At 43.8% G+C, this 20,357-nt stretch overlaps 1 protein-coding gene across 3 annotated transcripts in view; it reads left to right on the forward strand.

Moving 5' to 3' along the window:
* Positions 1–20,308, forward strand: part of EYA3 (EYA transcriptional coactivator and phosphatase 3) — a 95,806-nt gene extending 75,498 nt beyond the window's left edge. For all 3 annotated transcript variants that reach the window (XM_045782706.2, XM_045782707.2, XM_045782708.2), the window contains 6 exons: positions 1,799–1,857; positions 4,149–4,309; positions 6,952–7,066; positions 8,115–8,236; positions 14,495–14,595; positions 16,608–20,308. In XM_045782706.2, the coding sequence (XP_045638662.1) occupies positions 1,799–1,857; positions 4,149–4,309; positions 6,952–7,066; positions 8,115–8,236; positions 14,495–14,595; positions 16,608–16,688 (639 nt within the window). In that variant the 3' untranslated portion in view covers positions 16,689–20,308. The remainder of the gene's footprint in view (positions 1–1,798; positions 1,858–4,148; positions 4,310–6,951; positions 7,067–8,114; positions 8,237–14,494; positions 14,596–16,607) is intronic.
* Positions 20,309–20,357: the final 49 nt, after the last annotated feature.

The raw sequence follows: 20,357 nt of genomic DNA on the forward strand, positions 1-20,357 counted from the left end.
ACATGCTTATTATCCACATATAGGTTAACCTTGATGTCCAGAATCATTTTATAGTTAGATGCAAGGAAAACCAGGAACACTGAGAACTTCTTGGTGAATATTTTTGGCTTTGACATTTGAGTTCACCTTTGAGGTGACCATGGTGTAGTGGCAAGAGCACAAGACTGGGAAGTCAGAAGACCAGAGTGTGAGTTCCAGGTTAGGAAAGTTACCTCCCCATTCTGGACCTCAGTTAAGCAGTTATCTTACACAAGAAACTAGTAACAGTTGTTCTGTCTGGGGGAGAGGATGTGTTGCTGGGACACACAGGTGGGTAGGAGCAGACTTGTCACTTCATGCCCTTTTGAGTTTCAAACTATGTACTACTTATATAACCTAGTTTTTAAAAACAGTGAAAATTATAAGTTAAAAAATAAGATAGTGGGGCACCTGGCTGGCTCAGTAGGAAGAGCGTGCGACTCTTGATCTCAGGATTGTGAGTTCCAGCCCCACATGGGGTGTAAAGATTACTTAAAATAAATATAATTAATTAATTAAAAATAAGATAGCATTTTATAAACACGGAGAGTAATCCTATTTCTTTTTAAATACAGTGTAGTTCTACTCATTGGACAGTTCTCCAACAAATTGAATTACCAGGGCTCTAAACTCCAGTACCTTTGTCTAACCTCCACAATGCTTTAATCTTCCCCAACTTCACATGTTGATACGTTAGGACATCATAGTTTTTACTCAGCAAACATATACTGAAAACGTACTTTGTGCCAATAATTATTGCCAAATTGTATTTGTAATGATTTTCTAGACATAGACCTCACTCAGGACTGAAAGTTCTGTGAAGAATTTGACCTGAATGTGTTCCTGCCCCCCAGGTCAGTGGTTCTCAACTTTAGGGGGCATAAGAATCACCTGGGGAGCTTGTTAAAAATGAAGATTCTAGGACTTCACACCCAGAAATTCTGATTCAAGTAGGTCTGGGGTGGACCCAAGAATATGCATTTTTAAAAAACTTCCCCAGGGGATTCTGATGCAGGCGAACCTCACAACATTGCCTTAGGTGGTGTCAGAGGAGTGAATCTCAGAGTTAGGCAGTGGGTGGCATTTTCCGTCCGTAGTAGCACGGGCTTGGTGGAAAGAACCTTGGATTCAAATTGGAAGGCCCAGGCTCTTTCTGGTTTCTTTCTATCACTCACTAGTTGTATGACCGTGGATCATTCATTTCACCTCACTTTTAGAACATGAAGAGATTAACTCAGGTGACCACTTCTAATTCCTAAGTTTGGATTTACAGATTTCTGTTTCAGTCGTTCTCCATTTTGATACCATACTCTACCAGCATCTGTTTCATCTTCAGAAATGTACTGGGTTCATGCTACATGCACATGTATGTAGGGCTAGACTGGAGGGGTACAGAGGAGCTGTAGGATACAGCTTGTGCCACAGGAGGGCTACAGTGTATAACAGAGCTTCACAGTCTAGTGTAGGACACAGACATCCCTGACTGCGTAAGGGAGCTTGTGTTTATACCCATGAGCTGTTGTGTTATACCCATGACCACTGCGAGAAGAGCATACCTGAGGGTCGGGCTGGGTGAGGAGATTTCATGAAGACTGTGGGACGTGAATTAGGCCTTAAAAGAAGTTGGACAGCAGGGGGGTGAGAGTGCTCCTCCACACGCAAGAGAGACTGGAAGGTATTTATCATCTGCCATTGTTTGTGGTCTTTTTAAGTATGTCATGGTGGTGGTAGCACTTCTACTCCCTGGACTGAAATAGTGTGTGGTTTTGTCTTTTAACAGGAGTGTGACCAGGTGCACGTGGAAGATGTGGCTTCCGATGACAATGGCCAGGACTTGAGGTGATAGAAACAGTGATGTCTTAAACATCAGTATACCTGTTAGGCACGAGACACTGTCTAGGTTCAGAGGAAAACAAAGACGAGTAAGACATGGCCCTAAAAGATCTCACGGTCTATTAGTGGAGACAGATAAACAGAGTTCACGATGGACTGCGGTGTGCAGAGGTGACAGTAGGGAATGTGACAGAACATAGAAAAGAAAATAATTCTGGTGGCTGTGGGAGCAGCTGGTTGCCAGCATTGGAGCGGCCTTCTCAGTGCAGTGGGATTTGAATATGGCCGTGAAGAATGGGTAGCCATGACCGGGTGAGGAAAAAGCATTTCAAAGTAAAGGATACACTAGTTTCTCTTTGGCCAGATTTTCAGTCAGGAGGAGTGTGCTTCCAGACTGGTAGTTTCAGATACAAATAAGCATCAGGAATTTTACCAGGGGAACTACTTGTTGGGGGTCTCTTGGTGTCAGGAATAACCCTGTTGGGATCTCAGTGGCAAATGCTTGCTCTGTCTCCTCATTTCTCTCTTGGCTACTGTCTTCTCACCCAGTAGTCTTAGCGAATAATCCGAAAATTTATTTAGCTTCTATTTAAAGACTTTGAGAAAAAAAGACTGTCACATTTTTTTCATGTTATCTTGTTTTCATGTTTGTCCCTTTCGTAGGTTCTTCCCTGTGTCTGCCCTAAAATTGTTTCATCCATGAATTCTCAAAGATAGAGCAGAGCTGGGGGCGCCTGGGTGGCACAGCGGTTGGGCGTCTGCCTTCGGCTCAGGGTGTGATCCCGGCGTTACGGGATCGAGCCCCACATCAGGCTCCTCCGCTATGAGCCTGCTTCTTCCTCTCCCACTCCCCCTGCTTGTGTTCCCTCTCTCGCTGGCTGTCTCTATCTCTGTCAAATAAATAAATAAAATCTTTAGAAAAAAAAAGATAGAGTAGAGCTGGACAGATCACTCAGGAAGGACCTAATGCTGTGGGGCTGAGAAAGATTACGAGGCCCCATGTGAGGAGCAGCGTCAGTCGTGCGTGTTGTGCTTGCACAGCCGTGGCGCGCACCATTCTAATGAGATTTTAGGAAAGTGCCTGGTCCAGAGCAGTTTATGATCTACTCTGAAGCCTAGTGTTTTTTCCCTCTTATACATGAGGCTAACCAGTAATCACCTAAATGTCTTGACAGCTTTATTTTCTTAGAAATAGAGTCTCATACTTATTGAACTCAATTTTGACTTCTGATTGAACCAAGTTGTCTCTAATTCTGTCAGTCATTTTTTTAAATTTTTACTTAGAAGTGTTCATCTTCCCAGCCTATTTAACTGTATTACTTATGTATTGGCTCTGTAACAAATCACCCCAAAACTTAGTAGCTTAAAGCAGTAAACATTTATCATCTCATAATTTCTATAGGACAGGAACTTGAAAGGGACTTAGCGAAGTAGTTTTGAAGCAGGGTCTCTGAGATTAAAATCAAGATATTGGCTGGAGCTTAAAGCATGTGAAGGCTTGATGGGAGCTGGAAGACCTGCCTGCAGCCTCTCACACGTGGTAACAGGACGCCTCAGTTCCTCACTACGTATGCCTCTTCATGGGGCAGCACAGGTGTTCTCACGTGACAGCTGACTTCTTTCAGAGCCAGTGCTCTGAGAGAGAGCAAGAGAAGCCTGTGTCTGCGTTCTGACACCATCACTTCTGCCACATCCTGTTTACATTTAAATGCACTCCATACCCATAGGGAGAAGAATTAGAAGAGAGGAGTATTGAAGAATTTGTGGACATTTTTAAAGTCACGACTATGACCCCTGAACTTAATATACCAGCTAACATCTCTGAAGAACATCTCCGTTACACCTTGCACTTACTAATATTTGGGGTTATTCCCTTCCATTTTTTCTTTACATGTTTCTTCACTTTACATAGTTGCCATCGTGTGTGTGTGTGTGTGTGTGTGTGTGTGTGTACACGAAAATGTTATATTCTGGGTTTGTTTTTTTCATTACAAGATACTCTGTCATTAATGAAAAGATGCTCTATTCCCAAGACAACCTCTAGGGGATGCTGGTGCTTGAATGGGCCCTGCCTCTCTTTCCCTCTCTCCCTCCTTTCTCTGATGGCAGTAATAGGGGTGAAGTAGACAACTAATGGAAGATAGATTCTGACACACAGAGATTAAGGGAGAAGGTTCTCACAGCCTTTAAACTTGATGTCAGATGCCAGGAATAGGACAGAGAATCCCAGGTGTGGGGTTCAGCACAAAGCCGCATACGCTGTAGATATTAATTTTCATCATCCCCTCTCTCTGCAGCAACTACAGTTTCTCAACAGATGGTTTCAGTGGATCAGGAGGCGGTGGCAGCCATGGTTCCTCTGTGGGCGTCCAGGGAGGTGTGGACTGGATGAGAAAACTGGCTTTCCGCTACCGAAAAGTGAGAGAAATCTATGATAAGCATAAAAGCAACGTGGGTGGTAAGTGTGGCATACAACCAGTCTGGTATTCTCTTTCCCTCTTATTTCCTGTGTTCTTTTCCAGGGATTCCTTAGAACTCCCTAGCAACTGCTTAGGAATTGGGGCCACGATAACATTTGCCACGATAACATTTTAACTTTGTATAAAAAAATTGAAGTTTGATTGAAACTCTTTGAGGAGGAAGCTCTGTGTTTCTCATGGACTTCTCTTAGCATAACTTTGCAGAGTTCTCTTGTTCTTTTTAAACAAATACCTTTTTAAAGAAACGTGTTCCAAAGATTATGTTTGACATATGTTTTATTCTGGAGTCACAACTATTGTCAATAGTAGTTATTAAGTTGCCATGTTTTTTGACTGATTTATGTAACAGAGCAACTCAGGTAGAACGAGTGACTAGATTTGTAATGGATGGAAAACTCGGTCGAGAATTAAAGGTTGGCAGTAGCCATGTGTTGGACCTTGGAATTTCTGCCCAGAAGTATCTAAAATATCAGGTGTCACTATGCCTAAAATTCTGTTATTTGAAATTAATAAATTATCCGTAGATTGTTCAAATTAGAAGAGACATTAGAAATCTAATCTTGAGTCCCTCATTTTGCATTTGAGAAAACACGTTTATCATGAGGGTGCTGAGGACAGCTTACCCACGGTCACAGCTGGAATCCAGTTCCCTAACTCTTGTTCCAGTGCACTTTACATTCATGCGGGCCCTTTCTTTTCTTTTCTTTTTTTTTTTTTTAAGTATGAAAGATGTATATATGTATTTATTTATTTTTAAAGTAAGCTCTGTGCCCAGTATGGAGCTTGAACTCTAGATCAAGAGTCGGGTGCTTACTGACTGAGACAGCCAAGTGCCCCAGTGCAGTTCCTTTTTTAGTGATGTACCCTTATGAGAAAAAAATTTTAAGCTGTGGGGGTGCCTGGGTGGCTCAGTTGGTTAAGTGGCTGCCTTCAGCTCAGCTCATGATCCCAGGGTCCTGGGATCGAGCCCCCCGTGTGGGGGGGGGGTCCCTGCCCAGCGGGGAACCTGCTTCTCCCTCTCCCTCTGCCTGCCTCTCCCCCTGCTTCTGCTCTCGCTGTCTCTCTCTCTCTCTCTGTGTCAAATAAATAAATAAAACCTTTTTAAAATTTTTTTTAAGCTGTGAACCATCACCCTCAAAGATCTAATACAAAATGTTGCCTGAAGTTTCAGGGGTTCGGTAGACTGTGCAGAGGTGTATTACCCCAGATCCTCCTGCCGCACCATGCGGCCTTACGCTGTGGCGCAGAAAGTAAAGACAGGGCTTCAAAGATAATTTGGTTCATTTCTGTGAGAGCCCCAGTACCAGATAAAAAGCACAGGCATCGGCTTTGGGAATTGAATTTGCTTTTTTTAGATTCCCCTTTTTATGGCCTATTTTCTTCTCATGACTCAGAGCCAGTACTTTATTTTGGCAGCTCCATGTTTTTGCTTTTACTCTCTCCACACATTAGCCTTTCTTTTGTTCGTTTTCATGTACAACCTAAGTATCTGATCCTTTTTCTGTTCGTTGAGTGCCAGGACCTGCTTTCCTGAAGAAAGTGACATAACCCTCTGTGAGAATCCCCTGAGCCTCTTCTGGGGAACATATTAAAAGTAATGTCCACCTGTATTTTGTAAAACAGGAATGAACAGAAGTGCCACATCATATTATTAAGGAAGTATGTGACATGTGTACTTACGTGTATTCCACACATGACATATAGGTACTGGTTTTGTTGTTTATCAGAGACCTTGAGAGTCATGTAATTCTAGGCTTGCATTGTGAAACCATCAATCTGAAAACAAATTATAGACCATTCTCCTCACAGAAATGCCTTCTGTTTTTGTGAAATATTTGTGATAGAACATAGGATTTCTCCTTTTACCTTCACTACAGAAAATACAGGGCCAAATTTATTATTTGGACATTATAATTCAAATGTCTGATAACATGCTCCCATCAGAGGAAGTCTGTACTTAATTGTCTGATCTTACGCAGTGTTTTAGTCTCTTCTTGGCTGTAGTTGTTGCAGAAGGGAGTGCAGTACAAGTAAATGACGTTCGTGAAGTTGGTCATTCAGCACGGAGTCTCGGGTCGATGTGTCGTGAAGGGCTGAGAGCACAGCCACCGTGGGAGCAGTGCGTGGCAGCGCAAAGACTTCTGAAGCCAAAAGCCATTAACTTGCTGTGTGGTCTTAGGCAGCCCCCCTTTCCTCCCTGGGCTTTGGTTTCTTTATAGAGATTGGAAATGCTGCAGACTCTTCGAACTGTAACCCCCTCTTTGATTCTTGCTATCACATCTAAAGCAGTACTTCTCAGTATGGCCCACCAGCTGCCAGTTAGGTTACTGGCTGGTGAGAAAGGAGTGAGCTTTGGCAGAATCTAATCACAGTGTCTCTTTCAGCTGATTTTGTGGCGGTGGTTTGTGCCCCCCCCCCCAGCAAAACATTCTGTTGAAGAAAGTCAAAAAGACATCTTAATTAGGCTACTCCAGGGTTTTACCAAGAAGAGAAACTTGTTAGCTCATTAGAATATGTCAGTAACTCTTCACTATTTCTAAATTGAATTTAGAAGTTGCATCCTCAATGTCAGCAAGGATATGTTGTCAGATGATAAATGTGTCTGCTTTTATTCCCAAAGGCCTACTCAGTCCCCAGAGAAAGGAAGCACTGCAGAGACTCAGAGCGGAAATTGAAGTTTTAACAGATTCCTGGTTAGGAACAGCATTAAAGTCCTTACTTCTCATCCAATCCAGGTATGGAAAATTTGGTTCTCTTAGTTCTCATCCTCTCCTAGGCGCACTCTTTCCTACCCCAGTCCAGGATAGGCCACTCCCTAACACCGGTTTGGGATAGGGGTGAGAGGAGTTGAAAGGATGCAGGCAAACATTTAGGTTAGGTGGGAGGCTAGGTCATTCTATGCTGACAGCACATGTTCAGATTTTCAGAGAATATTTATATATGAAAGCCTTTTTCTTTTCCCTTACTTTTTGCTCACAGAATTAAAGCTCAGTAACCCATAATCTCCAGCCCAGGAATGGGCCTGGTCACATCAAAGAATCCCTGTAGGAGACACATCACATACCCCAAGTACAGGAAGCTCCAAAGAAAGGTATCAAAACCCACTCAGGAAGGCAACATTCAAAAGAAAAGGAAAAATTAAGCAGTTTAAGGAGATTTCAGCTTGAAGCTTGCAATGGAAAATAAATATAGTCAAATACAGTCTACGCCGGTACCGCATTGCTCCCTCCCTCGAAGCAGGAATTCCAGATCTACAATCTAGTAGAGCAAACAGTAAAACTGACACCAAGGGGAGGATATCTGTGCAGGTAAAGGACATGTGAAATTAATGGGTATTCTGGAATCTGTGTTGCTACTGTGTGAAAGGCAGAGAGGACTTAAATCATATCTTATTTAAGGGCTGAGTTGCATTCAGATGAAAGAGCACTGTGACTGAAAGTCTTCATTGCTGGTTTTCTAGCGTGTGCTGTCAGTGACATGGGTTGTTGGTTTGTTTGCTAACCAGTGCAGTGAGCTAGAATGGCCAGAAGGGAAATGGGGCCAGAAGCAAGTTGCTGCTCTGTGCCCACGTATATTTGAATCTCTGTCCTTTAATATGGAAAATAAATAACCCTGGGGTAATTAGAGCAATAACCGAACATGGCACTGAACAAGGATCAGGCCCTTTGAGGTTAGTTTTTAATAAGTAGATTCTAAAGAGAAGACCCATTTGAATTCTTGCTCTCAGGTTGGTTGAGTTTCACCTTTTCCTATTCTTTTCTTTTTCTTTTTTCTCCCTTCTAGAAAGAATTGTGTGAATGTTCTGATCACTACAACCCAGCTGGTTCCAGCCCTGGCCAAGGTTCTCCTATACGGGCTAGGAGAAATATTTCCCATTGAAAACATCTATAGTGCTACCAAAATTGGTATGGTTTCCCTTCTGTTTCTTGCCGCTTGCCTTACGTAATACTTCATAATTATGACGTACTTAAGTTATTTACCAATCCCTTAATTAGACACTTTATATATATATTTATATATATATATATATATATCTAATCCTCACAACAGTCTTTTCCTAGTATTAGTGATGGGCCAGTTCAGGCTTAACAGTTGTAGCTTCCTCAAGGCTTCACAGCCAGTAAGTTACATAAACTGGATTCAAATCCAGGTTTGTAGGACTTAAAGTTTATCATGTTCGTTCCTTTTATAGTAATTGAGAAAATATAATATGTAGCTTGGAAATCTATCTGTTTTTCCTCATTCCAGATTGATTTTTCTTTTTCACAGAGAGAGCGGTGTAGTATAGTCTAATAGAAAAAGCACTAGACTGAAAATCAAAAACTAAGCTGTATACTTAAAACTGGTGAAATCCCTCACACCCATTCAGATGGCTGCTGTCAAAAAAAGAAAGAAAAATAGGGGCACCTGGGTGACTCAGTCAGTTAAGTGTCTGCCTTTGGCTCAGGTCATGATCCCAGGGTCCTGGGATCGAGCCCTGCATCAGGCTCTCTGCTCAGCAGGAAAGCCTGCTTCTCCCTCTCCCTCTGCCTGTGCTCTCCCTGCTTGTGCTCTCTCATTCCCTCTCTGTCAAATAAATAAATAAAATCTTGGAAAAAAAAAATAGTTGGGGTGCCTGGCTGACTCAGTCAGTGGAGCATGCAACTCCTTTTTTTTTTTTTTTTTTTTTAAGATTTTATTTATTTATTTGACAGAGAGAGAGACAGCCAGCGAGAGAGGGAACACAAGCAGGGGGAGTGGGAGAGGAAGAAGCAGGCTCCTAGCAGAGAAGCCTGATGTGGGGCTCGATCCCAGAACGCCGGGATCATGCCCTGAGCCGAAGGCAGACGCATAACTACTGTGCCACCCAGGCGTCCCGGAGCATGCAACTCTTGATCTCAGAGTTGTGAGTTCAAGCCCCACATTGGGCATAGAGTTTACTTAAAAATAAAATTAAAAAAAAAAAGAAAAGAAAAGAAAAGAAAAAGAATAACGAGTGTTGACAAGGATTTGGATAAATTGGAGCCCTTCTGCACTGTTGGTAGGAATATAAAATGGAATGACTACGATGAAAAACAGTATGGTGGTTCCTCAAAAAAATTAAAAATAGAACTATTACATGACCAGCAATCCCACTTCTGGGTATATATCCAAAAGAATTGAAAGCAGGATCTCAAAAAAATAGTTGCACACCCATGTTCATAGTACCGTTATTTACAATAGCCAAGAAGAGGTGGAAGTGACTCAGATGTCCATCAATAAATGGATAAACAAGGTATGGTATATACATACATACAGTAGGATATCATTGCGCCATAAAAGGGGAAAAAATCTTGTCATATACTACCACATGTATCAGCCTTGAAGACATGCTAATTGAGTTAGCCAGTCACAAAAAGGCAAATACTGTGTGTTTCTTAGAGTAGTCAAACTCATAGAAACAGAAAATAGAATGGTGATTAACAGAAGCTTGGAGGAAAGGGAAATAGGGAGTTGTTGTTTAATGGGTATAGAATTTCAGCTTTGCGCCATGAAAGTTCTGAAACGACAATGTGAGTATACCAAACACTGCTGAAATGTACATTTTAAAATGGCTAAGATGGCAGATTTTATGTTTTTTAGTACAATTTTTTGAAAAGGAAAAAAAAAACAGTAATAAGGACTAGAATTCAGGGCGCCTGGGTGGCTCAGTCAGTTAAGCGTCTGCCTTCAGCTCAAATCCCGGTTTCTGGGATCAAGCCCTGCATCCACATCGGGACCTGCTTCTTCCTCTCTCTCTGCCCCTCCCCCTGCTTGTGCTCTCTCTCGCCCTCTCCCTCCCATGAATAAAAAAAAAAAAAATCTTTAAAAAAGAGAAAAAGGACTCGAATTCAAGTCCTGTCTCCCCCCACTTACTAGTTCTCACCTTAGGCAAATTACTTTATCTCCCAAGAGATATTTGCAACTCTTACTTGTTAATTCATACACAAAATCTGTAAAGAACTGTAAACTATTAAGCATCAAACAAAATACTAGAAAAGTGGGCAGAAAAAACAGCCAGTTTGCAAAAGAGGAAAATCAGATCACCAGTCAATATAAACCTCACCAATTAAGGATATGCAGATTAAAGTGTGATGCATTTCCTATTTATCAGATCAACAGAAATTTGAGTCTGACAGCCCCAAGGGTTGTCAAGGAAATGGGAACACTTACTCTGCCTATGGGATTAAAAATGGAGATAGCCATTTGTTTCTTTTTAAGATTCCGTTTTTAAAAGATTCTATTTTTAAGAAATCTCTACACCCAACGTGGGGCTTGAACCCACAACCCCAAGATCAAGATTTGCATGCTCTACCAGCTGAGCCAGCCATGTGCCCCTGGATATAGCCCTTGAATAGTTTGTCAATGTCTAGTAGTCTGAGATGCATAACCCTATGATCAAGCAACTCCACTTTTAGATCAGTACACTTTGGTGCAGGGGTCTGCAGACTGTAACCCATGTGCCAGATTCTGCCCACTGCCTGTTTGTGTAGTTTCATTGAATCATAGCCACGTCAGATCATTTCCATAGCTACTTTCACACTGTAGTAGCAGAGATCATAGAACCTGCAAAGCCTGGAATATTTACTGCCTCACTCTACACAAAAAGTTGGCCCACCCCTGCCCTTGAGTAATTCTCATGTGCACAAGGAGACGTGTGAGGATTTTTTTGATGCTACCTTGTTCATAATAGAATGTAATTGGAAACAGCCTCTTTGTAAACCTTTCCATGAAAAGAAAATTGATAGATGTATCCAAACAATGGAATGCTATATGGCAGTTAAAAGTGAATGAACTAAAACTACATACATCCATAAGGATTAATATGAAAAACAATGTTCAGCACAAAAACCACAGTGCAGATAGATATGTACAGTGTGTATCATTTATCTAAAGGTCCAAAATGGTCACAGCCATATGCCATATATTGTTTATGGACATATACTCACAGAGAGAAAGGAAGTGTCAACAGGTAGGGCTACACAGGAAATCACATAAATCTGTGGTATCTCATTATTCTTATTTTTTTATCTAAAGCAGCTATAAAGTGTTATGATTTGACAGAAGTGTGTTGACGGTACGTTTACAAGGGATTGAGGGAAACCCATCCCCCTTCATGAAGGTTTTGCTCTCGCTGCCTCTGCTTCACTATGCATTTCATAAGAACCCAGAGCACTCACTAAGCCTTTCATACCTGAAAGGTAGATTTTCTTTAGTGCTTGTTAGTGAGTCCTGACACCCAAAGGCTCATCAAACTAATGGGAATGATCTTATTCCCTTTGACAGTATGCATGTTTAGTTGGTAATTTTTCTCAATCTCATTTCATCCAGAGCTAATTTGCAAAGCTGTGGGTACCTGGCACCTTGGTAACCACAGTGAGAGACTTGAGACTTTCCTTGATAGAACTGTGAATGGGAGCAAGGAGAAGAAATATTTGATTTCAGAATTATGGTCCTTGGGGCTCCTGGGTGGCTCAGTTGTTAAGCGTCTGCCTTCGGCTCAGGGCATGATCGAGCCCCACATTGGGCTCCTCCGCTGGAGGAGCCTGCTTCTTCCTCTCCCATTCCCCCTGCTTGTGGTTCCTCTCTCGCTGGCTGTCTCTCTCTCTGTTAAATAGATAGATAGATAGATAGATAGATAGATAGATAGATAGATAGATAGATAGATAGAATTATGGTTCTCTTAGTTATCTTGGACATTCAAAAGAATTCTCAAAATTGTTACTGAAAATTTCGGAAGTGTTTTTGATAGGGGAAGCCCAGAAACCTAGTATTCTCCAAAGGCTAGTTGATCTCACAGTTAGACTCAGTTTGACGTTTGGTAAGCTGAGTGATCGTTGGCCATATCCTCCTGAATGAAAAGCTCATCTTCAGGATTGTCTTGAGAGTGTAAAGTGGAGGAAGTATATTTACCAACAGTATGGGAGCCATTTTTTTATGTGGCTACTTCTTCACTGAGTTGTTAATAATTCTGTCTCTTAATCCTTTGAGACGAGACATTCCTAAAATGTATATCGTCCTTGATCATTACATGCCATGACAATGAAAAACTTTTTATGTCCTTGTCCTCTAAATATGAGACATTCCCGGGTGCCTGGGTGACTCAGTCGGTGAGGTGTCTGCCTTCAGCTCGGGTCATGGTCTCGGGGTCCTGGGATCGTTCCCCGAATTGGGCTCCCTGCTCATCGGGGAGCCTGCTTCTCCCTCTCCCACTCCTCCTGCTTGTGCTCTCTCACTCTCTCTCTGTCAAATGAATGCATAAAATCTTTTTTAAATAAATAAATACGAGACATTCCCTTTGTTAAGTCTTAGGAAAAAAGTCTAAAATCTGACTGACTTAAGGTTCTTTTCTATAGGCAGATCATAAAGTGGACTGGGTCTGGCAGAGGTTGGCTTAGGTTGTAAGGATGTAATATTTGCCATGGAATTAGACAACTCTTCAACACTTTGAATATAACAGGAATCTATTAGTTGAACTATTTAATATTTGAACTGGGGCTCCAGACATGGACTACAATCATTTACTGAATCCTTTATGAGATTAATACGCGGTGTTCTGCAAACACTGGCTGCATTGCCTGATTTGAATGTCGGCATGACAGTGCTATTGTAAAATGAAGTGCTGAAAGGGACCTAAGTGCACCGGAGCCAGGCTTTTTATTAGAAGTGGGAGACTGAAGCCCAAAGTGGACTAGGTGTTTGGTCCAGGTGACTGCTTCACCTGAGTTGAGGTGCCAGTTGGGCTAGGGATTTCAGAGACTTGTAATTGCCCAGAGGTGCCAAACAGGACTTCTGAAAATGCGTGGATAGCTTCTTGTCAGTTATGGCGTCGTCGGCTCGGATGCATGCGTTTATGTCTTTATTACAACAATTCTCCAGCAGATGGCAGTCAAGTGCCTTGAGGAAGAGGCACCTTTTTCTTAACCACACAGGAACCCTGGTGCTAAGTCCCTGGATCTGCAACAAGGAAAAAGGTTAATGGAGCAAGATGAAGGAGGAAGCAGAGTTAGGACCTTGCTTAACTGAAGAAGGTGGCAGAAACAGGGAAATAGAGTATAAGAAGGTGAAGAAAGAGCAAGGGAAAGAATTTCCTTTATTTATGCAAATAAAGTACCTTTCCCACAGCAGTATCATCTGTGCATGTTTCTGGTTTGTTCCAGATGGGATTTGAATTTTGATACACTGCCATGTTTCTCAACAGTTGTCTGCAGTGGATTGAAATCACCCTTTCCCAAGGTCAACTTCAGAGATAAACTATCTCAGCTGCAGTGACAGCATGTGATAGATATTCTGGATGTGACAGGTTTACTGCCATATTCATCCATACTCTGGGGCTGTTCCCCCCACTGAAAGACATAACACCCAGGCCCAGGACTATTTCTGGAAAATGGAGAATTGGAGGAAGATGGCTGTTTCCTATTGCTTGTTTCTAACAAGAAATCAAGACCTTATGCTTCCACTTTTTTTTTTTCTACACCGAAACGGTTTCCTTCCGAAATCATCCTTCCATCGTGGCAAGATAGCCAGGGCCTAGATTGGAGCCTGGAGCCCAGAGTGTAGCTACTAGCTTGTTTGTGATCTGGAATGAGTAACTAATCCTTTCACCCCATTTTCATCTTTACAATAGGGAATGATACTCATCTCACTGGAGTATTTTGAGAGTTCATTAAGGGAATACCTTGAGAACTGCTTTGTAAGCTGTAAAGTACGGGAGATACGGAAGAGGGAGGTGGTATCCCAGCTCTCACACTGCCTAGGCCCTTTGCTTCCCCGCCTTAACTAAGGGGCGCCTGGGTGGCTCATTCAGTTATGCGTCTGACTCTTGATCTCAGCTCAGGTCTTGATCTCAGGGTTGTGAGTTCAAGCGCCCGCTGGGCATGGAGCCTACTTAAAAAAAAAAAAAAGAAAATTCTCCACACTTTTAAAAATAAGAACCTAAAAAGCACAATGCCTAGAAAGCCTGTTGTCTTAATAGCACAATTTCACATTCTTTGGGCAGCGGGCCTGCTGGATGTCTAGCTGCCAGCCCCACTCCCCACCAAACTACATGGGCTGCCACTTGTTTTGTCTAAGCCTAGGCAGGTGAACCAGCAGCAGCCATCATCTTTGGTGTTGAAAAAAAGGTAGGGAGAATGTCCTAATGGGAAATTTCTTTTTCTTATCAGGTAAGGAGAGCTGCTTTGAGAGAATTGTGTCTAGGTTTGGAAAAAAAGTCACATACGTAGTGATTGGAGATGGACGAGATGAAGAAATTGCAGCCAAACAGGTAACCATGGTAAAGAGAATGGTCCATGTGGGAATGCATCAAGCGATTAGAAAAATGGTAAAAGTCAGAAATCTTAGCAATCTTGTGCTTTTATAGTGTTTTCTCTGCCCCATTTTTCTTTAAAGAAAAATGTTTGTTTTCCCCCCAAATAGATTTTTCCCTATAAGTTGTTAGATACTTCCTTTCCCCCTCCTCCCTGCCACTCAGAAATCTTAAAATCTTTCAGCCCTGTTGTAGGGACCCCCATCATTAAATGTGATACGGGCCCCATCTTCCATCTTCATCTTAGAGGGCAGTGCCTTCCCAAAAGCATGGGACTTAACCAGAAAAAGGCAAATCAGTCCGACTTTTCCAGGTTTTAGATTCTCAAAAAGCCAGTACAATCAAGTGAAAGTTACTTAGATAAAGTCCTTCCTGTTTTCAAGCCGGGAAAAGATTGTTCTGCTGTTAACCTCCTCACTGTGCAGCTCCCAACTCCAGGCCATCTCATCTCACTCCAGGAAACAGTACATGAAAGAGTCTTGGCTGTGGAATCTAAAATTAATTGGGTCTGCTCTCCTCCACTGATTAGCTGTGTGACTTTGGACAATTTACTTCTCTTTGAGTTTCCTCATCTGCGTTTATTAAATAGATCTGCAGAAGTTCTTTTCCTCTGCCCTAGTTCCCTTCCAGCAACTCTGTTTCTTACGTTTGGAGGCGGAGGGTTGCCAGCTAGGACCAGCTGTCCTGATTTTCTTCATCCAGTTAATGTAAAAACTTCAACTGTTAATAAACTGAGATTGGTAATCGGGTGGCATTATTACCTCATATATTTTCATTTACTATTTTATGTAGCAATTCAAGGACCTTTATTTTTTTTCATGTGTTAGCTTTGAGGCTTTGATTCTGAAGTGCTTGGTGCCTCTGGGGGGAAGACAGCAGTGGATGGAGGCAGCAGTGCTGCTTGGTTTGAAGAAGGGAGTCGGGGGGTTAAAGAACAGTTCAGTCATTAGCGGAGTTGGTGGCTGGAAGCTGATGCCTGTAATCATCTACCATAGAATATAGCCATTGGGAGAGGCCTCAGAGCTCCATCCAGTTCAGCCTCTACCCTGTGAGGGACCTTTTCTGCAGCCCCTTTCATGGAAGACTTTCTCGTCCTTGCTTGAATAAACCCAGGATGGGGAGACTGCTTCCTGTGTGTCGTGTACTCTTGTGGGGTCTTCCAACCTGTAAGATGTCCCTCCTTCCACTGGACTAAAACTTGTATCTCTAACTTTCACATCCTGGTCTGAGTCCTGAGTACGACGTAACAAGTCTGTGTCCTATTCTGTATATTAGAAGCCTTTTAAATATTATGTGTGAGCAGCATGCTTGAGAAACACTGAGCCTGCTGCCAGAAGAACTGCTGTAAGACTACAGTATTTTGGAATAACTCGCGAGCAGTCTAAGCATCGGGGATCAGTAACGTGAATCCCCTTCAGCTTCACTGAACATGGTTTCCAACGCTTAGATTTTTTTTCAGATCCTTTCTTTAAAATGTGGCTTCCACAGCAGCACATGGTATTCTGGACATGATTTTGACAACATGGTAAATGGGATTATTTCTTAGATCTGTATTCTGCATCTTAGTCTTGAACGAGATTTGGGCTTTGTAGAAACTGATAGAAACTTGATCTGAAACTTATAGAAAACTAACCATCTGTAAGAAAATGTAATATGTTAATAGTAATTTCTTACGTGGGTCATTTTATTTGATCCTGAAGACCCGATACAATGGCTAGAACAAGTGTAGATCATAAAAGCACAGTTAACCACAAAAGACCTGATAAAAATCTGTCGCATTTGTTAAGCGTCCTGTCGTGTACAAAGTCCTTATACATATGACTTACTTGACCCTTACAGCAGCCCTATAAGGTGGGCAGGCGTAGGGAGTGTTACCAGGTATCTTGGGGAGAGGAAGAGGTATGTAGGTGAATACAAGCTCCCAAAAGAAGTTGGGCTAATCAGCTATCAATTGTCTCCCTCTCCTCTAGCACAACATGCCTTTCTGGAGAATCACCAACCATGGAGACCTAGTGTCCCTCCACCAGGCTTTGGAGCTTGATTTTCTCTGAGAACTGGAATGAAGACCCTTCCCCGTGAGCTCCTTTTCACTCCTGAAGGGAGCTAGAGACCGGAACCATCTGGGAACTCTGTCTCTGTCTCTGTCTCCATTTCTGTCTCTGTCTCTGTGTGTGTGTGTCTCTCTCTCTCTGTGGAATGCTGGCGAGAACACAATCAGAGCCAACAGCTGCAAGGGACGAAGCTCATTTCTGCTAAGAGTGAGCTGCAGCCGTGTCCGTCCTGGTACACAGGCAGGGGACGGTTGGATTGAGAGAACAGTAGACTCACCGCAGCTACAGTGCTTTTAATTCTTCTGGTTTTTTGTTTTATTTTGTTTCAAAAAATGAAGAAAAGAAAAGGAAATCTGGGGGGCAGAGTTGCACTCTTAGTTCGTGCCCAGTTTGAGAACTGCTCTGAACTTGCGGTAACAGGATTAATGTGGCAGACTTTCGTGATACCATCTCTTGCAGTCTTTGTAATCTCCTTAGCTCTAGAACATATTCCCAGGGAATGTATATGTTATTTTTATAGTTAAGGGTCTGGTCTCTGAAGCAGGTTTTCCCTCCTTTCTGTTTCTAGCAAGAAAGGGGTGTATAAAGTTTCCTTGGAAAATAGCGGTTGAAATATCTAAAATACCTCTCTGTGGCAGGAGCACCTCTTCACCTGCTCCCATGGTCTGCTCTCTGGGGTGGTTTCCTTCCCGTTCTTCCGTCTCCTAGTTTGCTAAACTGTGGGGCGCTGGACACTGATGAACTTAGACTTCGGTATTTCCCATCCCAGAAGCCTTAGTCCCCTTCGCAATCCCTGTCCCCCTTCAACCGAATGGCACAACCCGAGAAACTCCCCCTCTCAAGACAGTGAATTCAAAGCCTTCAGCTTGACTTTTATTCAAAGACTATATCCCAGAGGGCTTACCTCCCAACTGAAGGGAAAGGACTAAGGCTTCTTCGGAATTTCTGCTTCTTTGGCTCTTGAAACAAGAAGATTCCACTTTTTCCTCCTGCAGAGAAGCACCCTTCCCCAGCAGATGCTCACCCCTACAGCCTTCTCTTACTTCTTAGTCATCAGTACTAGACTCTTGGCCCTTTCCTGCCCTCTGTACGTCACATCCATCTCCGTGCAGCTCTGGCCAGTCCCTCAGCTTTGGACCCAAGAAGTTAAATCAAGTCTAAGAACAGACTCGTAACTGCGTTTGACTTCCTTTGAAGCCCTTAAGCCAAGAAAGGTATTTTGGGCATCTATTTACCCAAATCTTTGCCTGAAACTGAAGAACAGATTGCTGTGATCGAAACCCACTTTTCCCATGGAACACCCTTCCTGCTTCTCAAATCCCATTCTAAAATGGGGAGCCAGAAGGCCAGAAAGACTTTCCTGATTTAAATGAGGGTGCTGGAACCTTACTCCATGCCTGAAAATTTAATCCTGGGCTAAATGCAGGAACATCTCTCACCCTGACCTCTAGGAAGATTGGTGGGTGCCAGGCAACTAATCCCAGCCTTACAGCCCGGCTGTGTCTGTGGGTGCTCCGTCCCTCCAAGACAGACGGGCATCTGCTCAAGCAGGACGAACTTCCTGGCGCCGAGGAAGTTGAGCCTCTCCCAGGCTGCCTGGACAGGCGATCGCCTAAGCACCTCAGCTGCGCGGTCTGGGTCCTTGGCGGGAGGCATCCCTTGACCAACCCCAGCTGTAACTGCTCGCCCCCAGAGAGTCTTCGAATCCATTTCCAGAGATGTTGCGGCACAAAGGGGCCAGGCTCCTTCCGATGCCAGGCCACCCAGATGGCAGCAGAGAAAGACAGATAGACACATTCCTTCAGAACTGATTGGGAAAGTGCTCCATTCCTCAATTTTAGGGAAGCAGTTTTGGGGAGGAGCTGAAGTCAGTGCTCTTTACTTAGCTGGCTCTCTGACCTCGTCTCTTGTAGCAGGTGGGGAAGAGTTGGGGCGTGTGGTCTGAGGCCAACCCTCCGCGGTCTGTGTTCAGCACAGTTGTTCACATGCTGCTCTGCCTTGCGTGATAATTGATCTTAGAAAGCTCTATGCTGGGCCTTTCTTCCAGGCCCAAGCTCTCCCCATACTTGGCAGTATAACTGCTGGCTCCCTGCGCTGGACATAGGCCACCTGCTTGGTGCTGGCCTTCAGGCTTGTGAGGCTGTGGAGTGGTACCCCCGTCATGCACACAGGGCCACACAAACACTTCCCTCTCCCTGCCCTTTGGGAGAAGCTCTTTATCCCTATGAGTTGGACTCCTCTTTCAGTGGCTTTTCCCCCACTCCCCCACCCCCACCCTGACTGCCCAGCAAAAGGAACTTGAAATTGGCTAAGAGAGGTGAGGAAGCTCTACCGAAGCAGAGCCCCTCTGCTCTCTCCTGCTTGGGGCTGTCCTCATTGTAGGACAGACAGAAAATGAGAGCCTCCCGGTTCCTCTTCGCCAATATGAGTTGTCCAGGGAACACAGTGTTCTTTTACCCTGTGTTTTCTTCCTCCCCAGCACAAAGATCTGGAAAGGAAAGTAAGAGGGTAGCACCAAGAGCTCTTGGAAGCTGAGGGCAAAAGGATACTGTGGGTCATTTCCTCAAGGGGAAGCCCTCTTTACTAGAAGGTGTCCCCACGAAATTCGCCGCATGATGAGTCTCTCCCCCAGCCGAGCACTGTGGGTCTCTAAGATGGGTCCGTACGTGGTGAGGACTGTCTCTACGGCGGGGTCTGGAGTTGTCAGACGGGTCCTGGGATTGAGAGGTGGCTTGACTTTCGAATGTAAAACTGACTGTGCCTTAGCGTCACCCTGTCCAGTGCCCCGGGGCGGCTGGCCGTGTCCAGAATAGACGGCTGTGCCAGACTCAGCTGCCTGTTTGGGCTTGTATTTGGTTTGGGATGTCCCTGTCTTCTGCTCTGCAAGTTGAGCGGCAAAGCTGGTGTCCCAGGAGACTTGTGCCACAGCTTGTTCGCAGGTTATACAAACTCACTGTAAAGCTCCGAGTAGAACCGGATTGGCAGACTCTAGCTGCAGCCTGCCGAGCTCCGAGACGTTGACTACCTTGAATGGGGGTCGGTGCCGCTGAACCGTGGGGGAGGGGCAGGGCCACATTCTCCCTCTTTCTGGGAGAACGACGGTCTGAGCCAAGGGTGGTGAGCTTGGGCCTCCTCTCCTCACTCCTGGAGAAGAGGGACAGCTAGGGCCCTTCTTAAGCAGGCTTCTACTTCTTACCACTAAACTGGCTTCCTTTTTCATCGAAAACTTGGAACTCCCCAGATGTTCACACTTACAAAGAAGCCAAATCTGAATTCTGGGATTCTAAAATATCTTAAACTACGAGAGAAAATCTAGTTCTGTCCCACCCCCGATTTGCAGGCCCTCTGTCCCTTCCTCTCCTCTGATTCAGACAGCTCCAGCAAGCAAGGCTCCGCGGCTAATTCCTGATGCACTGACGGGAGCATCTCATTAAGGACAACTTCTACTCAAAACACGACCCTCTGGACTCCAGATGCCTCGTTGGGCAGGAAAAGGCATTGAGTGGATCGGATATATTTATGTGACTGCGGGCATTCGTGGCTGTGTAGTCCTTGACCATAATGTTATATGTAATGGGAACTATCTTATAAACTTGAAAAAATAAAGTTTTTATTTTCTATACAGTTTGCTCCTGTGTCTTTTCTGAGTAGGATCAGCCCAGTTGCCCA

Source organism: Ursus americanus, chromosome 33, assembly GCF_024610735.1.
Source record: "Ursus americanus isolate L20-20 chromosome 33, mUrsAme1.1.p, whole genome shotgun sequence".
Lineage (NCBI taxonomy): Eukaryota > Metazoa > Chordata > Mammalia > Carnivora > Ursidae > Ursus > Ursus americanus.